At 43.0% G+C, this 20,360-nt stretch overlaps 1 protein-coding gene across 1 annotated transcript in view; it reads right to left on the bottom strand.

Annotated features, from left to right (window-relative positions):
- Nucleotides 1-218: 218 nt before the first annotated feature.
- agmo (alkylglycerol monooxygenase) overlaps nucleotides 219-20,360 on the bottom strand; it is a 60,771-nt gene continuing 40,629 nt past the window's right edge. The window contains exons 12-13 of the mRNA XM_085803485.1: nucleotides 20,232-20,337; nucleotides 219-761 (exon numbers count right to left, since the gene is read on the bottom strand). Of these exons, the coding sequence (XP_085659611.1) occupies nucleotides 681-761; nucleotides 20,232-20,337 (187 nt within the window). The 3' untranslated portion in view covers nucleotides 219-680. The remainder of the gene's footprint in view (nucleotides 762-20,231; nucleotides 20,338-20,360) is intronic.

Below are 20,360 nucleotides of genomic sequence, written 5' to 3'. Positions count from 1 at the left end.
GATGGTGGAGGAGAACAGCACCATCTGCTGTGGACTGATTGTCACTCCCACACATGATCCGGAGGTTGGAGGATGAACTGGTGTGAATAATCTTCCAGCTCAGAGCTGCCACGCTGCACAGCCTCCAGGCTTTCATTTACATTTTTATAAATTCTCTTATCCTCAGTCTCTTTGGCCTTTGTGCATTATTTAAGGAAATCACAAATGGAGACTGGAAATCAAACATTACTAATATTTTATTGCAACGAGATGCAGAAAATAACAGTGTTGTACAATGTCACAATCAAAAGGAAAATCAACAGTATAAACAGTATTTGCTCTACAAGAGGTATATATTGTTTTGTTAATGTGCACAGGGATTAGTGTTGAATATAAACATGCAGAATGATTAGTAAATTAATCATCAGTGCAGCTTTTCTGTTTTTCTGAACCTGGATTTTAACACAGGAAATTCTATATCATTTGATATAAAATTGTTGAGTACTTTGCCTTTTTCCTGACAAAGTCATAAAGAGTCTCTAAAAAAAGCTGAAACAACCATTTTGTTTCAATTTTCCAGCAGAAGCCGATGGAGGCCACATGTAAACGAGGCTGTGCAGTGTTAATGGTGATTAAAATATGCTACTGTGGAATTATATCCACTCAGATTCCCGCAGCAATCAGTCGCCTCGTGTCCAGACTCAGTCCACCTTCTTCTTGATGCTGAGCAGCTGAGTGACGCTCTGCAGAGCCCAGTACAGCAGAGAGAGGGAGACAAAGGCCTGGGCAAGGGAGGGAGAGAGAGAGAGACAGACAGAAAAAGAGAAAGAGAGAGGGTCAGAGGTTTAATGTGAACGTGTCTGAATCACAGTTAATGGCTGTGATGCCTCGTAGAGAAGGGAAGATGTTGCTCTGCTGAGTCTGAGGTCGTCATGTGATCAGCATCCTGTCAACATGTTGGATTATCAGATATTTACATTTCATTTCACAAATCTGTCTGCAACTGAAGACTGTTTCATCATCGATTAATCTGCTAATCATCTTCTCACTTTAACTGATTAATCCATCCAGGTTTATTAGTGTGAGAAAATGCTTTAAATGATCAATTCACATTCACACAAAATGTGAATTGATTGTTTTCCCAGTAATCAGAGTTTTTGAGTTTACTGCCACAGACACTGAGGAACCAGTGCAAAGTTGTTTCATTTAGTTTTTCTGCTTTTGAAAAGACTTAAATGACTCATTGTTTAATAAATTAAATGTATCTCAGTTGACTTATTGTTTTAGCTTTAAATACTATCTGGTAAGTGTGACCACAGAGATTAGCACCTTATTACACATAAAACAGGAAACATTCATTTGATTGATGCATTAACCCATTCACAATGCATTATATTAATATTTCTTATTAAAAGCCTAATTGATCATAGTTTCTCTTCTATTCTAGACTTATTAAACTGACTGCCCTGAAAGAAATTTAAATGTCATCGTTATCAACATCTAGGCCTACAGAGAAAATGTTTTATCATGGGTGTTAATGACTTAAATTGAAGGATTCATTCAACACCTCTCTAAACACACACATCTGACATCCTTCATGTTGCACCCTGTGTATATTTGTTGGCAGACACTGACTTGATATTTTCTCTCCTCTCTTTGAGTTTGGTGACTGGTTTGAGCTTAATTGCAAAATCCAAAATGTGAAAAAAAGAAAGAAAAAAAAAATCTAATTTCCACCGAGTAAATAAACCTGGATAAGAAAGAGCCAAAAGAAAAAAACAAATAAAAGTGCGACAGGTATAATTTACGATCAGTGAACACAGAGGAAAACACTGCGAGCCAATCTGTAATTGAAAGAAAACAGTGAGACCCCTCAGATGCCGCCGGTCCCGGGACGACGTAGAAAGTGGACCCGGGGGTCAAGGAGCGGGTCCCTCTCCCCAGATGCTCTCACGACGGGGTCAGAGGGGTCGCCGCCGTGGGGGACCTTCGCTATTCGCAGAGAGGAACAGAAACAGCCCTGGCCTCCTCGCCTCCACCCCCCCCTGCTGCGTTCTGGCCCATAAACTGCATCCTACAACGCAACTCAAGCCAAAACCAGACCGCTGTCCATCACGGACAAAAAAGCCTGATGGGAAAAAAAGTAATGTTTCCTCCTGGACACAACAGCTGTTTTCCTCTGAGAGCGAGCAAGAGAGAGAGAGAGAGAGAGAGAGAGAGAGGAAGAGCGAGAGCACAACACACACCTCCTCTCTCTGGCTGTTCTACCTGCTCTGAAAGCACGTCTACCTCCACTGAGGGAGAATAAAAGCTCAGCGAAGGACGAAACAAAGGAGAAGAAGGGATTTGTAAAAAGGATTCATGACATGTCCGCCCTCCTTTTTTTAGTGGCCCTGATCCTTTAATTGCCGACCGTACGTTTCCTTCTCTTTGTTGGCACAGACGTTACAGAAACATCCCTGTGTAATTTATACAGTTTTAAACTCCAAACCAACCAGCAAACAGATAAATCACAGTATAAACCTGTGTTCAGAGCAGAGGTGGAGTTTAACTTTACTGCACACTCACTTTCTTTAGACTTTTACCCCTGCACATGTTAGAAAAACTCATGAGCTTATATAATGTAACATATTCTTATCAAAATTACTGCTTAGTTAAAATTAACTGCACATCAAAAATGTTGAAATGATACATACAAGTATTAGCAAAAATAATATTCACTAATTTAGTAATGACAAAAGTAAAGTGTGTCCTATCTATCTATCTATCTATCTATCTATCTATCTATCTATCTATCTATCTATCTATCTATCTATCTATCTATCTATCTATCTATCAATCTATCTATCTATCTATCTATCTATCTATCTATCTATCTATCATTAATCAATTAGAAAGATCCTAAAGTAGAAGAGTTAGGTGAGAGTGGATGTTTCCACTCTTCTTGCATTTTAATGCTGTCTTGTGCAGGGTGCTACCTACAGTATGGAGGCTAGCTTTACCTCCATCAATTGAATCTGTAATTTCTTGTGATTTTGTGATTTGGGGTCTTTGTGGGCTGTTTTTTCATCTTCTGGACATTTATGTGTTGAATATAATCGCAAGATCTTTGACGGGTGAGCTTGTTGCTTCAGTTTCAGGTAATTTGTGATATTACGCATATTACCAAACTCACATGAAAATCTATGAGAACACCTGCGCGTTAGAGAATTATGTTGACAGTCATTTTCTCTAAGGTGTTAATATGCAGCAGCAAATACACGAGCAAATCACATCGTCTCAGATCGGCATTAGCTGTCTGACTAACCTTTTAATTAGTTTGTTTAATTCATTTCTTTTTTATTCGTAGTTGCACATTGATGCTGGTTTGTGATGTGAATGTAATCAAGTAAAAAAACGTCTTTGTACACGTGTTGTGTTTGTCAATGTTTTAATGTTGTGGCAAGTCTCCTCAGATTTTACTTTCTATTTTATATATTTATCACAGTTCTTTTCTTTTCATGCACTGACAGAAGCTGGTGAGAAACTCTGTATGGAAATATTTTGGAAATTTACAATGTAGTAAATCTTAAATCCTGTTAGAAAACATACAAAGTTAAAAGTTAAGTTCATAAAAAGCCAGTGTGGATGAAACTTGAAATAAAATAAATAAAGCAGCAGTAACTGAGGCTGTGGAGGAATTATTGTTCTAACTTCTCCATCAGGTTTACTTGAGCTTGAGGGTAATTGATTTACCTCACAGAGAAATGAAAAATAAATCCCAAAATTCAAATTGTATTGACATTTGTCTTCCGCTACAACTCTAATGGAGAAACCCGCTTCTCAACCTGCTTGTCCTGGTTCAGTCCACTCAATCCAGCTTCAACACGAAGGCTACAGGTCTGAATTCCCTGAAGGAAAAACAGATGGACGATTACAAATACATGAAGTTGTGTCGTGTCCGTCTCGGAGACAGATTGGGATCGAGAGTTTTGGCAGAGCCTCGCAAATCACATTTCACTCACACAGACTGAAACATGACAGAGGTTTCTATCAAAGCCGCATGTCCAGGGCACCTATTTCTTCACTGTTTCCATTTCTCCTCATTTGCCCCACTACTATGCGCTACATTTTAATGGACTCTGTAGGAAATCCATGAGGAACAGATTACACAGTGGAAGGAAGCGGGTTTGATCGTCTACAAATAAGCACTCCGGCCAGACAGCAGCGGCTCCCAAAGTGGAGATCTCAGCGAATCAGCTCACACTCACTTGGTTTTGGGCAGAAGGTACTTTGTTAGTGGGAGTAATACAAAAAGCCACAAGGACTTTTCTCTCCACTCAGAGGCTCTTTCTCAGCACCGGACAGATCTGCTTCGGGTGAAAATGGTCGCACCAAGGTTGACAGTCCAGTGCCTTGCTCAATGTGAATCCACTCAGGTGTTTCAAAAAGTAAATGCTGACAGTGTTGACCTGTCTAACTAACTCTTAGAGTTAGTAGAAAAGTTATATCTGGATAAATATTGGATAGTTTGACATTAAATTTACCCTTCAAGCTCCTCAGAGGACGAACTGTTTACTTTTCCTCTCACTTTTCATCTGTCCTGCTTGTCTAACACACTGACGAACCAACTTTAGCAAACTCGCTAAAAAAAAGGTTAACCTGTAAAAAAAAGAAAGAAATAATAATAATACAGCAGCTTACTTAAAGGTAGGCCTATAATATGTAGGAATTCCCCCCATCTAGCAGTGCGGTTGCATATCTGAACGTATTCTTGATGTTGCATTCAGGTGAACCTGGGCAGACGTCAGACAGACAACAGACGCTGCATGTAACAGGATAAACAAGCGTCTATGTAAACAAGTGGTCCGTCAGCACGAGGCAAAACAATACAGGCGTGACAATATGTTGTCATGGTGATGGTATTGTTTACCTGACCCACGTTTTACCGTCTTTCTCTGGTGGAGTAAAATGACATCCGGTTGGTTTGCCGACGGCCGTCTGCCTGACTGCACCTGAATGCAACACCTGTGCCTCCGTCCTTCCTCACACTACACAGTGGTGACAGTTTTAACAGGCCGAGCCCACAGCTCCGCTCAGTTTCTATGGTTACCTACGGTCACGCTGCCACTCAACGTAAAAAATGGCGATGCAACATGGCCGCCTCTGCTCGGTGCGTCGCCCACTTATGTATTTGTAACGACTTGTAACAACTCATTCTAAGGAACCAGAAAGCTTTCATTTGTATGCGGGTGTGATTCCACTTCAGTGAAATACGGATTTATGAAAGACATATTAGATTTTTGCTAATAAAAAGCCAAATAAGTTACATACTGATGCTTTAACTAAATACAAATGGGGGAAACAACAACTTAACCAAAGAAACAGTGAAACCCTGTGACCAAACAATGTTACAGTATGAAAAGTCAAAACGGAGAACAATATAAAATGTAAAATATGGTTATCTAGACGGTTAAAGAGGCGGCACAGGTGACATTAAGGCAGGTGGCCCCTCCCACCCTGAGCCAAGAGACACCAAATGGACTCATGCGACAACTGGCTTTAGGACCTGGACGGACGTGACTATGACTATACTGTGTTTTATTTCAAAAGGTATTTTAATAGGAGTTATGCCTTTGTTTGAGAGGACAGAGTCAACGGCATAATGACACCACACAGCAGGGAGTTGAACCTGGGACCTTTTGCCATTTCATCAGGGCATAATGGCTCATGGTGGTGGTGGTGGTGTGGGCCTGGACTACATAATGATCAGGTCTCCTCCTATATGTGATATACAGTAACTAATAATTAATTAAAATCATAGAAACATGTTCAAAGACATAGTTAGTGTGAAAGCTTGATTTAAAAACGACTAAAAGGAGATTTCAGAGCCAGTTCACAATCTGTTTACACAGGAATCTGATTTCCTGTAGCATGTTCCATGTGGTGCTTTATCAGTACCACATGAGAATCTCAGCTGATTCTGAGACAAGTGTTGCTTTAGCTGCACAAACAGCTGCTGCATGTTGACAACATGCTCCTTGTTGTGTATGTTTAAAAAAAAAAGGAGTTAACACTGTTTTTGAATTTCTTAAAAAACTTCAAACATGTCCAGAAATAAAAATGCGAGAGAGACGTCGACCATCTGCGGCTCAGGCACAAAAATATGTACGGCACTGCTGACCTTCAGGAGAACGACAGTCCAGCTCGACATTAACCAGAGCCGTGTCAGCTGCTGCTGACGGACATGAAGCATCGAGCAGATACGTTCAACACCCCCGGGTGCTCTCTGTGCCCCCGGTGACCGTCTCCCAGGCTTCAGTGGGTTAACGTGGCAGAGCCTCGCCGCTCTCCGGCGCAGCTGCACTCGTGATTGAAATGAAAACAAGGCAGAATGGCTGCTGTCAGACCTGTGATATATGACCTGTAATGGGATGTTTCCAGAGCTCCCTCTCCATATGGCTGCCTACAGTCCACCAGACCTGGCCTGAACTGTATCGGAAAATAACTTGGAGCTTTTTTCTTTTAACCTGACAGCAGCGAGGAGGGGGAGGGGGAGGGGGAGGGGCCTGCTACATCTGGACACCGCTGAATTGATAGAAGAAAAAAAAAATCAACAAGAAATATTTGTTGTTTGATCCAGAACACGACTCTCACATTGTTCACTGATCTGTGAGTGATGCACTAACACAACGATGGAGTAGGAACCAGCTCAGCCTGTACTTTCACTGTTTGGAGCTTTTATCCTTTAGAATAATTTAGCACTTTTACATTAATATATGTTTTTTTTTAAAAAACTTTATGTTGCCAAAGAATCTGAGGACACAAAACTCCTTGTCATGTGACCACATGTTTGGGTTAAAATCTGATTCTTTAAAAATTGAACTCATTGTTCATGTTGTTATATTTTTGTGGTATTTTTCACCCTTTTTTTCAGACAGGACACAGAGAAGCAGGAAACAGGGGGTCAGGGTGGCTCTGGTCTGCAGGACAACATCATAGTGGCCGTTAACCAGGGACCTCTGCTCAGAGCTCCACCTGGCTACAGCTCCCACTTCTCAGTGTTTTATAAAGGAAAAATCTAAGATCCTAATGTACACTGATTCAAATATTTTTCATAATAAATCAACATTTGAAAGAATGCAGAGAATTAGTACTCAGGTCTGCTGCTCTGCTCAGGTTGGCTTCACTCTTGTTTCAGTCTCATACACTGTCTCAATTCACGTACTTACATTAACACAGACACAGCAACATGCGGTGCCAGGATGGAGGACGGACGCCATCTTGGCTACATCGCAGCGGGAGAGGAACCATCGATTGACCATTTATCTTCAAACTTGTGAAAACAGCGACGACGTGGTGTTGACGCTGACGGCAGCTTAATATCGTTGTCGCGTGACGGAGGTGTCTCTCACAGCAAAGTGAAACTGTTTATTCTAAAGTCAAGAGGGCAAAGCAGCCGGCAGGTGGCCGTCAACTGCGCTCGCACTTTACATTCATCATTTTCCAGTGAGCGGACAATGGCAGCGTTTCATGTGGGATAATACTAACCAGCTGAGAGTCACACCTGCGAGTGTACACAGTGTACTGACATGTGAGAGTACACAGAAGTGACGCAGAAACCAGCTGGTCAATACAGTGGAGAATTTAGCAAACAAATTCCAACTGAGTTTCTGAAAGCAAAGCTTTCATGCTAAAAGAGAGCATTAGCATTAGCATTAGCATTAGATTGACCACAGACTTTTTGAAGGGAAGGGGCGAAAAGAAAAAAAAGGGGCATTTACAGCGCGTCCTCGTCATTGAAGAGGGCACTTTAGCATGCGTTTTTCAACAATTGGGCACAAGGGCCCCCGTCCCCCCTTGTGCACACCACTGCCAGGACAGAAATGTGACTCCAAGGGATGATGGATAATTGACTGTTCAATAGTTTAAATTAATAAGAAAGAACATGAGATGGACTCACACACGTGCATGTACGATCACCATCATGTAACTTTTTTGAGTACTTGTTAGCCTACTGAAAAAAGTAGCGCTGTTTCCCCCGTTATAACACTGTTCCCATTACTGACAATATAATGCACTGTTACTTTACTCAAAAAGTCCTGTCACAAAATAATACACCTTCTATATAGCCCACACATGTTTTTTCAGTCCATCAACTAGTTGGAAAAAAGCTGTTTATCTGGAAGTAACCAAGTAATTTGACGTATGAGCATTTTATAAAAAAGTAACACAATAGTTACTTTTCCTGGTAGTTAGTTACTTTTATAATGTAGTAATTCAGTTACTAACTCAGTTTTTGGGGAAAGTAACAAGTAACTATAGCTAATAACCTTTTAAAGTTGCCCAACACTGATGTACACACACACACACACACACACACACACACACACACACCAGATATTACACAGCAAATATACTTTCAGCCCCCGTACAGATCCACGTGCACACACACACCATTCTCTAAAAGCGGCTACACCTTCACAGGACCTCCACCTGCACGTACACACCGAAACATGCACCCTCACACAATGCGAGCGCACAAAGAGTGACTTCCTGTCCGTTCATTATGAGCAGATATACAGTCTCTGAGCTGGGCTTGTTTGAGCAGACTCAGGAAGGATACGCTGAGCAGGTTAACGTCCCACCAGAGAGTCGGTTTAGTGCCGGCTCTGTAGCACAGCCATGAGAAATATCACCGTCACACTCCCACGCACAGACACACACACATATGCATGCATACACACACACAGTGCAGCCAGTCAAAACACGTGAAACCTCAGTCGGTGCGCGGAGAAAGTGTAGCAAAGCTCAAAGAGGTCTGATTATATGCCGATTTAGAATGATACAGGTGTTTAGAGGTTTTCCCTTCTCACATCTGGTATTTCTACTCTTTTACCATGTGTCTGCTGGAGGGTCACATGTAAGGTCCACGACGACTCATCCAGACCATTACGCCTCATTGAAAACACAAGACAAATCCCTGAGAGTAACCGTTTTCATATCTGTTCAATGCACTTCAGACCACAGCAGCTTGGCACGGCTTCAGCCTCAATAAGAGAAGTCTTCACCTCATCATTAACCACAGATCCCCGGGTGGCTGCGCTGGCGGACCTGTTGCTAAAGAGCGCTGCAAGTCGACGGAAATTTGGAAGGCAGGGTGACGGGCATGAGTCCAAAATACAAAGAGGGTGGAGAGGACAGGAAGTTACATTTACTTTTATAAAAATCAAGCCCCTGTTTGTGTTTTCACGGAGCAGAGAGAAGACGTCTGGGTCCACGGTGGATTAGTTCAATGGGATCTCTCAGAGACGCAGCACAGATGGATGAGTCTCCGAGGGCCTGTAAGAGGTGTATCTTTACCCCGACTCCTTTCATCCAACGGGGATATTTATAAAAACATTCCTACTGTAGAGTTTGAAGCCAACTGTTCTTGAAGCCATTCTGTGTTCCTCGCCACATGTGTGGCATTCTGGGTAGGAAGGTCCAAAGAGGCAGCAATCAACGATGCCGATTCGGGGTAATGCAACACAAATGGCGCGGCTGTAATCAGCTCAAACAAAAGGAGGAGGAATGTCCCATCTCTGCCAGCTTGGGGGTCCAAGGTGTTAGCACAACAAACAGACTAAATGAAGATCTACTGCCCAATTTCAGTTTATTTGACCAAGACGGTGAAATGCAAAATCTGTGCCAGGATCAGATCAACACGTTAAAAAGACTAAAAATTTCCATCAAAGATAATAATTGAGCTGCAAAAGTGCAAGAAAGGGACGCTGTCCAAGAAAGTGTGTGGCTCGGCTCTGCTGCTTCAATAAAAGAAAATATCTGTTCCCAGAGCCGGGTCAGGACCTCGGTGAGGAGCGAATCAGTCGCCTTAAAGAGCAGTTCAGACAGAGGGAGCACAGAGTGTGTGGGCGGGCGTCTTAGCAAAGAGGGAGAGCAAGGTCAGGTAGAATATATGGTTCACAGGAACACAGAGAGCACAGTGTGAGGAGCTCATATCACTGCTTCATAAATGCAAGAATTCCTCTGAACAGGAACAATAAAAGGTCCAGAATGAGAGAACAATGTCAGGAAATCTGTCAGATATAAAACAGGTTACCATCACAGATGAGTTTTCAAGCTCCGTTAGTTATTGTGTACAGACTGGACGCTGCAGGACCTGCCAGAACATCCCAATCTACAAAAAGCACGTCAAGAAGAAACCAGGAAAGGTCACAGTCGTCTATGTGAAAATATGTTTGTGATCTGATTGTTGGTGCATCAACAAGGAGCCACAAAGTCCACAGAGACGACTGGAGAGATGGTTCAGATATTAAAAAGCACACAGCGGGTCCACATGCCCACTAAGGTTACATCACTGTGAGGTTTTATACATGCACAGTGGAGTTGGTGGAGCCTGGCACCAGAACCAGGAAGTGGGCCTGAATATGTTTTAAGAGAAGGACCAATCTGGTCTGTTTCTGCTTCTAAATGTAAATTTAAAGTATCTATATAAAACATGTGAATTTACAATCATTTACAAAAGGCAGGAGCCAGCAGGTCGTACTACCACTGGGAGAAACTAGTGTTGAATGTCTTGCTAAAAGATGATGTTACCATAGACAGTAAATCAGGGGTCTCAAACTCCCGGCCCGGGGGCCACATCCGGCCCGCGGCCCCCCTACTTCTGGCCCGCGTCTTGACGTGAAAAGTAGGAAAGGCTGTCAAAGTTAATGCCTTAAAGCAAAATGCTTTTAACGGCCCTATTTTTTTTAATGCGCAATTAATGCGCTAACCTCGGGCCGCTCCGTAGTTGGGGGAAACAGAGAAGCTGCTTCTCCAGACGTGACCACAGGTAGGATGTGTGTGCATGTCTGTGTGTGTGAGTTACTACGGTTAGCGCGACGCCCCCGTCCTCCAGATATTTCTGCAGCTGGATTCACATGATCTGGTCTGAGACATGAAGCTCATGGACTGAGGAGTCGTCCTGCTGCTCTGCACGTCACACCGACCATCGTGCATTTGCACTGTGAGGACTCGCTCTGCTCCGTGGTCCCGGTGTCTCAACGTTACACAAACAGTGATAATCCACTGCAACATGTTGCTGTTGCTGTTGTTGCCGTTGTTGTGGTTGTGCGCGACGTAGCGCTGCCGCTTCTACTAGCGAGTTCCCCCCCCCCCCAATCTCCCGTTCATTCAGCTGGTGAGGGAGGGAGGGAAGGGGGTGGTGTGTGTGTGCGTGGGGGGGGGGGGGTCTTATGATGCAGAAAACCTGCATATGTTTTTTCTCCTCATGTTCCTACACTAGAGAACTTGTTCTTCTTGTCACCAAATGAGGCTGCTCTCTCTCTCTGACAGCTGATAATACCAAATACCATGAAAATAGTATTTGGAAGCATGGAAAGCATAAGAAACGTCCAGATCTGGATGTTTCTTATGCTTTCCATTCATCTTGCTGGTATTTCAAGCAAAAAAGAAAAATACTATGTGATTAACTCAGGAAATTAAAGGATTACAAATTTTAATCGTTTGACAGCCCTAATTATAGTACAATATTTGAAAATAAACCCCGTTTTCAGAAATATTTGTGATTTTTTTTAATATTCGTCTTGAAAACTTTAGTGGCCCTCCACTGAGATGACAGTGCCAGCAGTGGCCCCCAGCTCATTTGAGTTTGAGACCCCTGCAGTAAATAAAGATGGGCGTAGGGTTTCTGAGGAACACTTGAAGCTCAGAGTGGGCTGCTCCATCATCTCCACCTCCACCCCAGCCATACCGGACTGATCCATAGGTGTGTAACCCCTTGGTCGCACTGCACGCGGAAGTTGAGCGCGCGCACTGCGCGTGGCTTCTCGGGCGCTTGGGTGGTCGCACTGGGAGCTACTTCTCCTCCTCTCTCCGCGCCCGTCAGACATCGACTGCAGTCGTTCATACTCGTATTCACTCGGTTTTCCACACACACGTCATTTTAAACGTGTGTGTGTCCCGTGTGCAGACGCAACTGACAAATATGTATAGGGTTAGGTACAAGCAACAACTTAATTAATCATCATTTTATTTATTTTATTTTATTTTGAAAATTGACCGGATTCGCCTTTTCTGTGCCCGACTTCCTGTCTGGTACGATCTGGTCTACCCAGCTTGACAGACGACGCCCTCGGCGCGCGCGGCTCACGTGAAAAATAGAAATGAACCGATCTGAAGCGCTGCAGGCGCGCGCACTGCGCTCCACAGCGCGAGATGTGCGACCAGGCAGACCGGTGAACATGTGCGCCGATTTGAAACTGCCTCCGCTCCAGGGCGCTGCGCTTCGGTTCGGCGTCCAGTGCGACCAAGGGGTAAGGAGGAGGGGAGCGTAGAAACCAGTCACTCATGTTAACAGGTGAGTTTTATAACGATTCACTCTTGTACCAACGTTATGAAGGAGGAAATTAGCCATAGAGAGCAAAAACAGTTCTTTTGTACCAGGCTGACTGGGTTTAAGATGGAAATGATATCCCTGCCCTAGTTGTCTACTAGAGACAGTGCTGTGTTCATTTAGGGTGGGGTCATCTCACTGCTGTAGGTTTGCTCCACACAACAGTGTCGGACTGACGGAGGCTTGTGAAACTAAAGTTCAATTATTCATTATAGGCTTTTATACTTTTTGTAGTTATTTTTATTTATTTCGTTTAGATTTTACAAGAGCTAACTGTAGTGCTGCAATGAGGCCATTTTGAATAATAAAAAGTTATTTGTTGTGAAATGTTCTGCCTTCAGTACATATCTGACAGATCATTAGAAATCATAACAAAAATAAGTGTACATGAGTATTGTCGATCAATTACTGGTTGTGGAGTAATGGGGTCATTCTCAAAAGTCTGTGATTTTCTAACTCAAAGAAATTTGAATTCCGTTTTCACCTATTAAATGTAATGGTAAGTATTCATTGGTATGTTGGCAATGTGACCAATCATCAGGGACAACTTGTATCATGACCCATTTAAGAAGCGTTTCACTGTTGGAGACAAACTCCAGTGACCGTCTCAACTGCAGCTTTTGGGACTCGTTGGCTCCACTCTGAAGCCCAGGCGTCGATACCAGAGGAGGATGAGCTGCTCTGGTATTCCTCTGCTCATACTGTTGGACTGGTGCATCCTCATCTTCTCCCAATAAACACGTTCTCTAAGAAATGTGTTAGTTCAGTGGGGAATAAGACTATTGTTCAACCTCTGGTGTGACAGTGGCTCTGCACCAGTTTCGCGACCTTAGATCTGGTGTCCGTCCAGACTCTTGACCCCCAACGTCTCACAAGCCCCCTGGCAGCGGGGGACGTTTTCCAGCTCCGCTCTGGCGAGATGCTGTAGCTTCAACAGCACCATGATGAATTTCATTTCACAACAATATCAGACGTGTGATTATTAGCCAGTAAGCCAATGAGTGTGGTGGAGAGAGAGAGATTAATAAACTGAGTGCAGAGTGACGAAAGCTTGCGCTGGAATAAAGATTGCTAAATGAACACGATAAAGCTTCACTCAGCAGCTCCACTGATAGATTTTACAGTAAAAATCTTTGACTTATTTATATTTGAGCTTTATGAAAGTCTTTTATCATTAGTCATGTTTTCAATTTGTGAGCAGATGTCTTTGGAAATTGGCGTTGTATGTCTGTGAAATCAGAGAAGAGAAAAGAAGACGAAGAAAGAAAAAAAAAAGAGTAAGCAGAGGAGCTATCGTCAGGTTCAATCAGGTTCAGGCGCTGGCTCCGGGGCCGCGTCGTAAACCGGACCACTGTTGTGTTTCACCCATGAATTAAAGCACAAATAGGAAGACAAATTCAGAAGAAAGTCAAACGCTGGCGGCAGAAAGTAAGCCCCGCACAAAGCCAAACTAAATACTGCGGAAAACCCCCAAAGGGCCAGTTGCTGTGAGATTTCCATAGCTTTACCTGGCAAGTGGTTTGACAACATAAACCAAGCGGTTACTCTTTGACGGGCACGATCCCCTGCACATTGAGTGATAATATTTCACACTGTGTACGGTCGACCACCCCGCTGTTTACTCCAACGGAACAGTCCTACCCAGCATTTCTCTTTCAAATCCCTCCACTTTCTCCATGGGAGGAGATTTCCTTTCCTTTCCATTCCTGCAAGCTCTCAGATGATGTCATGCTCCCAGAGTTTCCATGGCTCCAAACAGGCCTGTTAACCTCAGCCTCCAGCTTCTTCTCGCTACCACACATTCCTGCTTCAAAATGATTTTTTTTGTTTTTTTTGTAACAAAAAGAGGCCGCTAACCTCGCTCACCTGAGATCTGCAGGGAGGAAACGACTCCATGAGATAACGCTGACCTCACTCCCTTATCTGCCCCCCCCCCTCTCCCCGCTCCCGGCTGGCAGGATGGCCGGGGGAAAGGCAGGGAGGGGTTTTTGTGGTTATTGCAGACCAGTCAGGTGATGTGCCAGAGATAAAGCCACTTAGCAGTGAGATTGGGGCTTTTGTGTTTGACATGAACTTCATAATATTGTTGTGACCTCTTCTTCTGGCCCTCGAGCTTTTAGTCTTTCCTCTCGCAGGCTGACAGACGGGAGCTCTTGTGAGATTGGAAAACACTATCAGCACAGAGATGGAAAAATCAAGTGGGGTTTGAAAACAGTTTAGACAAATTCTTTTTGTATTTCGGATTCAAACGAATGGCATAGGTTTAAGATTTTCTCCTCATGTCAGACTTCTAAGTCCTGTCCTGACCTCTTTTATTACAAGGAAACATCTCTGTCATATTCTAGATGCTGAATCCTAAAAGCTTCTTGGGTTTTTTAATTATTCTATTTGGGTTATTTTTGATTTATAACTCTAAAAAAAAGGAAAAGACTTGGAAAAGAAAAGCAGGATGCCAAATAAAGTTTTTATTCCTGCTGGATCTTGACATCAGGAAGTAGAATCTAAAATGCGTTCCACAACAGGAACCTCTGAGAAGCTCGAGTGAAGGCGGGCAGGTGGATTTTTATAAGCTCTCCTCTTAAATTACTGAGACTTCAGCAGCAGTTAAAGACCTTTTTTTTTCCTTTCTGAGAATCAGTGTTTAATTACTCTCTGATACAAAGCGTCTACGTTCTGCTCCGCAGCATGTTTCCCTGAGCCTTCAGGCCAAACCAGGGGCCCACACACACACTAACACCACCACGTGTTACATCATCACAGTAATACCACACATGTGGACACACAAACAGACAGGAGGGGGTGAACCCATAACACCAGGCGTTACACTGCAATCAAAGTGCAGCAGCTCTGTTAGCGTCCTGAAGCTAACCAGATAAATCACTGTCACATCGGCGCTTATTTGAATAATTACTGTTTCTACTATTCTGTCAACCCCATGTACACGTATAGGAAGATGAAATATTGATTAACATGCTGCCACCTTTAACCTTTAATTGCTGCTATACATATAGCAGCAATTAAAACATCAACCAGATGTTTATACATATTTTATTGGCTGCTGCCTGGTCCTGTATATAGATTCTTCATTATCAGACTCATCATCATTGTATATAATTTTTATCTGCTTTTCTAGTTTTGTTTTGTAGTGTTTTTTGTTTTGTTTTGTAATTCTCTTTTTCTCTCATCTAAAATGACACGCTATAGCTATTCTTGAATGTATGTATTTAAATGTTTAGTGTCTGATAAGCCCATGTGGGCTGGGCACAGAAGAAAATGTGCAAAAATAATCAATCAATCTAGATCTGCTGCTATATTGATGCATCTATTTCTCATCTACTGTCCTACTGTTATTAATGTACTGTCTTTACACTGTCTGAGGATATTGCTCTGAATGATGTCATTGTTTTCCTTTTTGTTTTTATTGAATTGAATAGAGCTGATCTAAAATCCTTGCATTTCTGTGACATATTCTGAGAGGCTTGTAATGAAACCTCTCCTAGAGCTGATGTTTGATTGACAGAACATAATTAACCACTATTGATAACTGATTGAGTCATTTCCGATGCGGAGCTGCTTGTCTGTTTTAAACGACTCCTGGAGGACCGGCCGTCATCTGCAGACATCTGCAGAAGTTATTTTGTGATATGTAATAGAACAAAAGATTATCGAGAAAAGGGATTTCCAGAATCCACAGTGAAAATATTGATTAGTCATGTCTGTTGAAGGTTAGCATGACCAACAGGAGCATATCAGCACAGTCTGCAGACTGGAGGTGGGGGAGAAAATCAAAGTGAGGTTTTAGGTTCTGGTTCTGGTTCTAGTTAAATAACCTGTCTGAAGCTTCTAGACAGAAACTACGACTTGGACAGACGCCAGTGACGCTTGAATCTGCCAGACTCTGTCATACTGCTTAGTATTATACTAATGCTGTGTGTACTAGTGTGTGGTCTCTTTTAGTGACTTTTAGTGAAGTTGCTTTGAAGTTCTGAAACACTGATGCCAAACTAACACAAAGTCCACACTTAACTAAATGTAGATCTACCTCTAACATGTGCATGTGCAGTCGCCGTGATCTGTTGGTAACACATTCGGTTCACATGTACTGTACACACCCCGCTTTGTTCACTTGGGTTCACTCCAGACTCACACTCACAGCTCGTCCAACAACAGCAGGAACTGAAACGACTTAGAGCCACAGGGTCGTGAAAGAAAGTGTTGAATAAATCCATGACATTATTAATAGGATCAATAAAATATACTGTTGCTATAAAATTAGCTATTATTTGTGATTAGATCTAATTTCCACAGTAAAATTGAATATCATGGTCACAATCCTGATTACAAATACTTATATTCTTCATCTAAGTTAGTTAACATACCCACTCACATGGGATTACAAGACACCATGACAGAACACCGTCTTCCAATTTTACTAATATCAATAGATGCACATAATAAATTAAGATACAAAACATATGACCACTATTCATGAAGACGGAAATTTAAGAAAACGTGCCAGATGAATTACACAAGAGCTTATTTTCTCATCTCCCATGTTTTCTCTAGGTAACAGACTACTCCCCGTGTAAATAACCAACTTAATCTTTGTGTATCTTCCATGTGTCATATATCAATATCGACTTTTATTTGACTAAACAGAACTCTGTGTAATTCCACATAAAAAAGGCAATAGAAAAATAAATGACAGTCTTTTTCCTCTCTCAGCCAAACAACACATCTGACAAATCTGCTTTTCCTCCTTTAAACATCCTCACTGTCTCGTTTCAACCAGCGCAAAGCGATCTTTGTTTTAAATCCTGACACTGGCTAACATATCATCATCATCAAATCTTAATCTTTAGCAAATAACTCTCTCAGCGCTCCATCTTCACACTAATCCAGTTATCAGTTGGGTGCATCTGATCAACCAAACCAACACAAGCTCAACTCCAGCTATAACCCCATGCAACCCCCCCCCAACACACACACACTCGTTCACACACTCTGGTACCAGCCTGGTTGCCGTCTGCTGTGCAGCAGCCTTCATGAGGCCTTCATGTGAGCCGCACAGACGTGGTGGGTTTGGGTGGGGGGTGAGTGGGCGGCTGGGAGCGACAGGCAGCCCTGGTTTACAGGTCAAGCCTGCAGCTTTACAAGGGAAATCTCCAGAGCCACTATAAATACCACTGTGAGCTTTAAGGGTGCAGTATATCACACCACTGGGTTTGAAGGACCACAAACCGACCTAGTTTTTGTAGTTTTTTTTTTGTAGCCCCCCCCCCCTTTGCTTTTCCCAACTGTACAGCCGCATGAGCCTGAATACAATTAAACATGAATTTCCCCTCCTCCATTTTCAAGTGACTGTTAATTGATTGGCTCGACTTCAAAACTGCAACAAAGACCTGGCCGTTCACCTCACGCGTCAGAGCCATATATCACTGAAGTGCCTTCAAGCTTGGGGGGCGGTTTCACTTCTTTCTTTCTTTTTTATCCCCTTTTGTTCCCCCTTTGCTGAACAAAGGGCACAAATATGTCAGGAACCATTTCAAGTCAAATCGTGAGGATTTTTCAACGAGCTCCACCTGCGAGCCGAGACGTTTATTCACTTCGATCTGATGTAGTGCGACTTGAAATGAGGCCTAATGATCCGCTCACGGAAACGGCTGCATGAAAGTTACGGCGCTGTCAAAGTGACACGGCCGCGCAGCATGTGCAGCATAAATCAAGACAGGTGAAGCTGATTGGATACGCACTTCATTTGAGCTTTTAAAAAATTATAATTCATTCACTTTTATTCCGTTTTACGGTGAGAAAGAGAAAAAGGGAGGAAAAGTGCCGAGCTGTCGTCTGAACACCTGAGGAGCGCAGATGTGGAGTCGGAGGACAAAAAAAGCAGCGGCTCAGCGCTCACGTGCGAATCTCATCAGCCGCTGCTAGTTAGCGGCAGACGGCACTAATTGGTTCCAGAAGTGCTGCTCTGGTTCACACTGGCTGAAATGGCAAAATGGCAAAGCAGTGAGGGTGGGGAGAAACAGAGAGAGAGAGAAGTGGGGGGGGTATGGGTGGAGGTGGGTGGGAGAGAAAAAAAAAAAAGCGTAATGAGGGGTCAGCAGCCATCTACACTGGAGCTGCCAGAGCCAGAAACGCAGGCCAATTTTATGGTCAATTGGGCGACGCATCTGGACTCATAGATCACAGAGCTGTGGGACTGGACTTAGCACCCAGCGCACACATATTTCACACACACAAAGCAGACCACACAACACACACAATTAAAGGCAAAACACACACACACACATTAGGGGAACATGATGCTGCCAAGGAATCACATGATGATTCTCATAATGTCAGACTTCACTGTTTCCCCAGAGAAATGTAAACGTCACAATGTAAAGATCTTGGTGTGTTATTCTGTACAGTCGTCACACTCTTTCATAATGACATAGTGTTATTTATATGAAAATGACTCCACTGGTTCCCAGAGTTTGTTTAATTAACTTTCCAAGATGTGGTGGTATTTTTTTCAATACGTTCCCACAATACACTGCAACAAGACAAAAGGCAGAGGCCTGCATTTCATAACCAGCCCAACATACACATGCACACACACGCAGATTTGGCTGAGTGGGGCTTGTTGTGGGTTGACTTGTGTGTGTAAACTGCTATAAAATCTGGAGTTGAGCTTCAGCGTTGCACAGACTGAACAGTAATCTGGACATAAACTGATTCTCTGGTTCACGCTCAGCTATATTTTAATGGAGGGTGGCAGACTGTGAGCCAAACCGTGTGTTAACCCAGATGAAAAAAAAAACTAGTTCCACAATATGTCATTACTGTATACCACAGTGAAAAAATAAAAATTAAATAGTTTTGGAAACAGTTTTGAAAGGACATTGAAAGTTTTTCATGCTCAGTTCAGGTCCATATTTAGCAGCATCGTGTCTAAATCATGTCGGAAAGTAGCACGTGTGTTGAAATGAAGGGAAAACTTAAGCAATCCTACATGAAGATCATGTGATATGATCAAAAAGACGCGGCACATCCACTAAATGTACCTCGAGTAAAGACATTGTTTTGTCAATTGGTGTTTCCTGAGTCAAACGGGACAGGATGTGCTCAGAAAAAAAACCAAAACATAAAAAGCATGTGCTGATGAAGATCATGTGTTGTGATCAAAAGCCCTGAAGCAGCGACTAAATGCAACATGACGTTAAGACTGTTCCTTCAAATCCTAAATCCAGTCTGTTATTAGCGCTTTGAAGTCGTAGTTGAAGTCGGCTCATGACCACAGTGTTACGTCCATGTTAATCATCGTGTCGCTGAAGCGCCACCTGTAGGAAGAGCACCTAATATCTGGTTTCTATGACGACATCAGGAGCTTTCCCTGGCAACCGGCGGTATCCGCAGCTGAAATAACAAAACTCTGCTGTTGCTAATTAACTCCATGAGTTTGGCCAAACTGCTAAATTCAGACTTTGGTGCTGTTGTCTGTGGAGTGTGGGGCCGGGCTCTGCGGCCTGGTGTCTGTCGTCTTTAAAACTCAGCCAGAGATGGCTTCCTTAGAGAAGAGACACCACCGGGTAACATTTTGACGTTAAATAAAGAATATACGATGATTTTTACTCCACTCCACACGACAGACGGTGAAAAGACATGATAATAACTACATATTATCACATTATATTGTTTTATACTGGATCAGGACCTTCAGGATTAGCTCATCCTGTTAGTCTGTGAGGCTAAAGCTAAACCCTACAGCTGTCAACACTTACTCAAAGGAGACCTCCATCTATTTTACACATCGCACTCTGTTTATAGGTCGAGTGCATATGTTGTATACGTCTGCATGAAGACACATTAGACACCCACTTACCTCAGTGGGAACAGCCAGCGAAGGCAGCAGGGGCTTCATGAAGCTGTACCTCTGCATTGTCACCATAACGACACAGCGCAGCATCTCCAGGACGCCCGCTGTCGGCCTGCACATGAGGAACACATCATG

The sequence above is a fragment of the Trachurus japonicus genome, chromosome 16 (assembly GCF_045865225.1).
Source record: "Trachurus japonicus isolate A0001 chromosome 16, Traja_1.0".
Classification (NCBI taxonomy): domain Eukaryota; kingdom Metazoa; phylum Chordata; class Actinopteri; order Carangiformes; family Carangidae; genus Trachurus; species Trachurus japonicus.
Note: the sequence above shows the minus strand (reverse complement) of the source record. Positions and strands in the feature narration are given on the sequence as shown.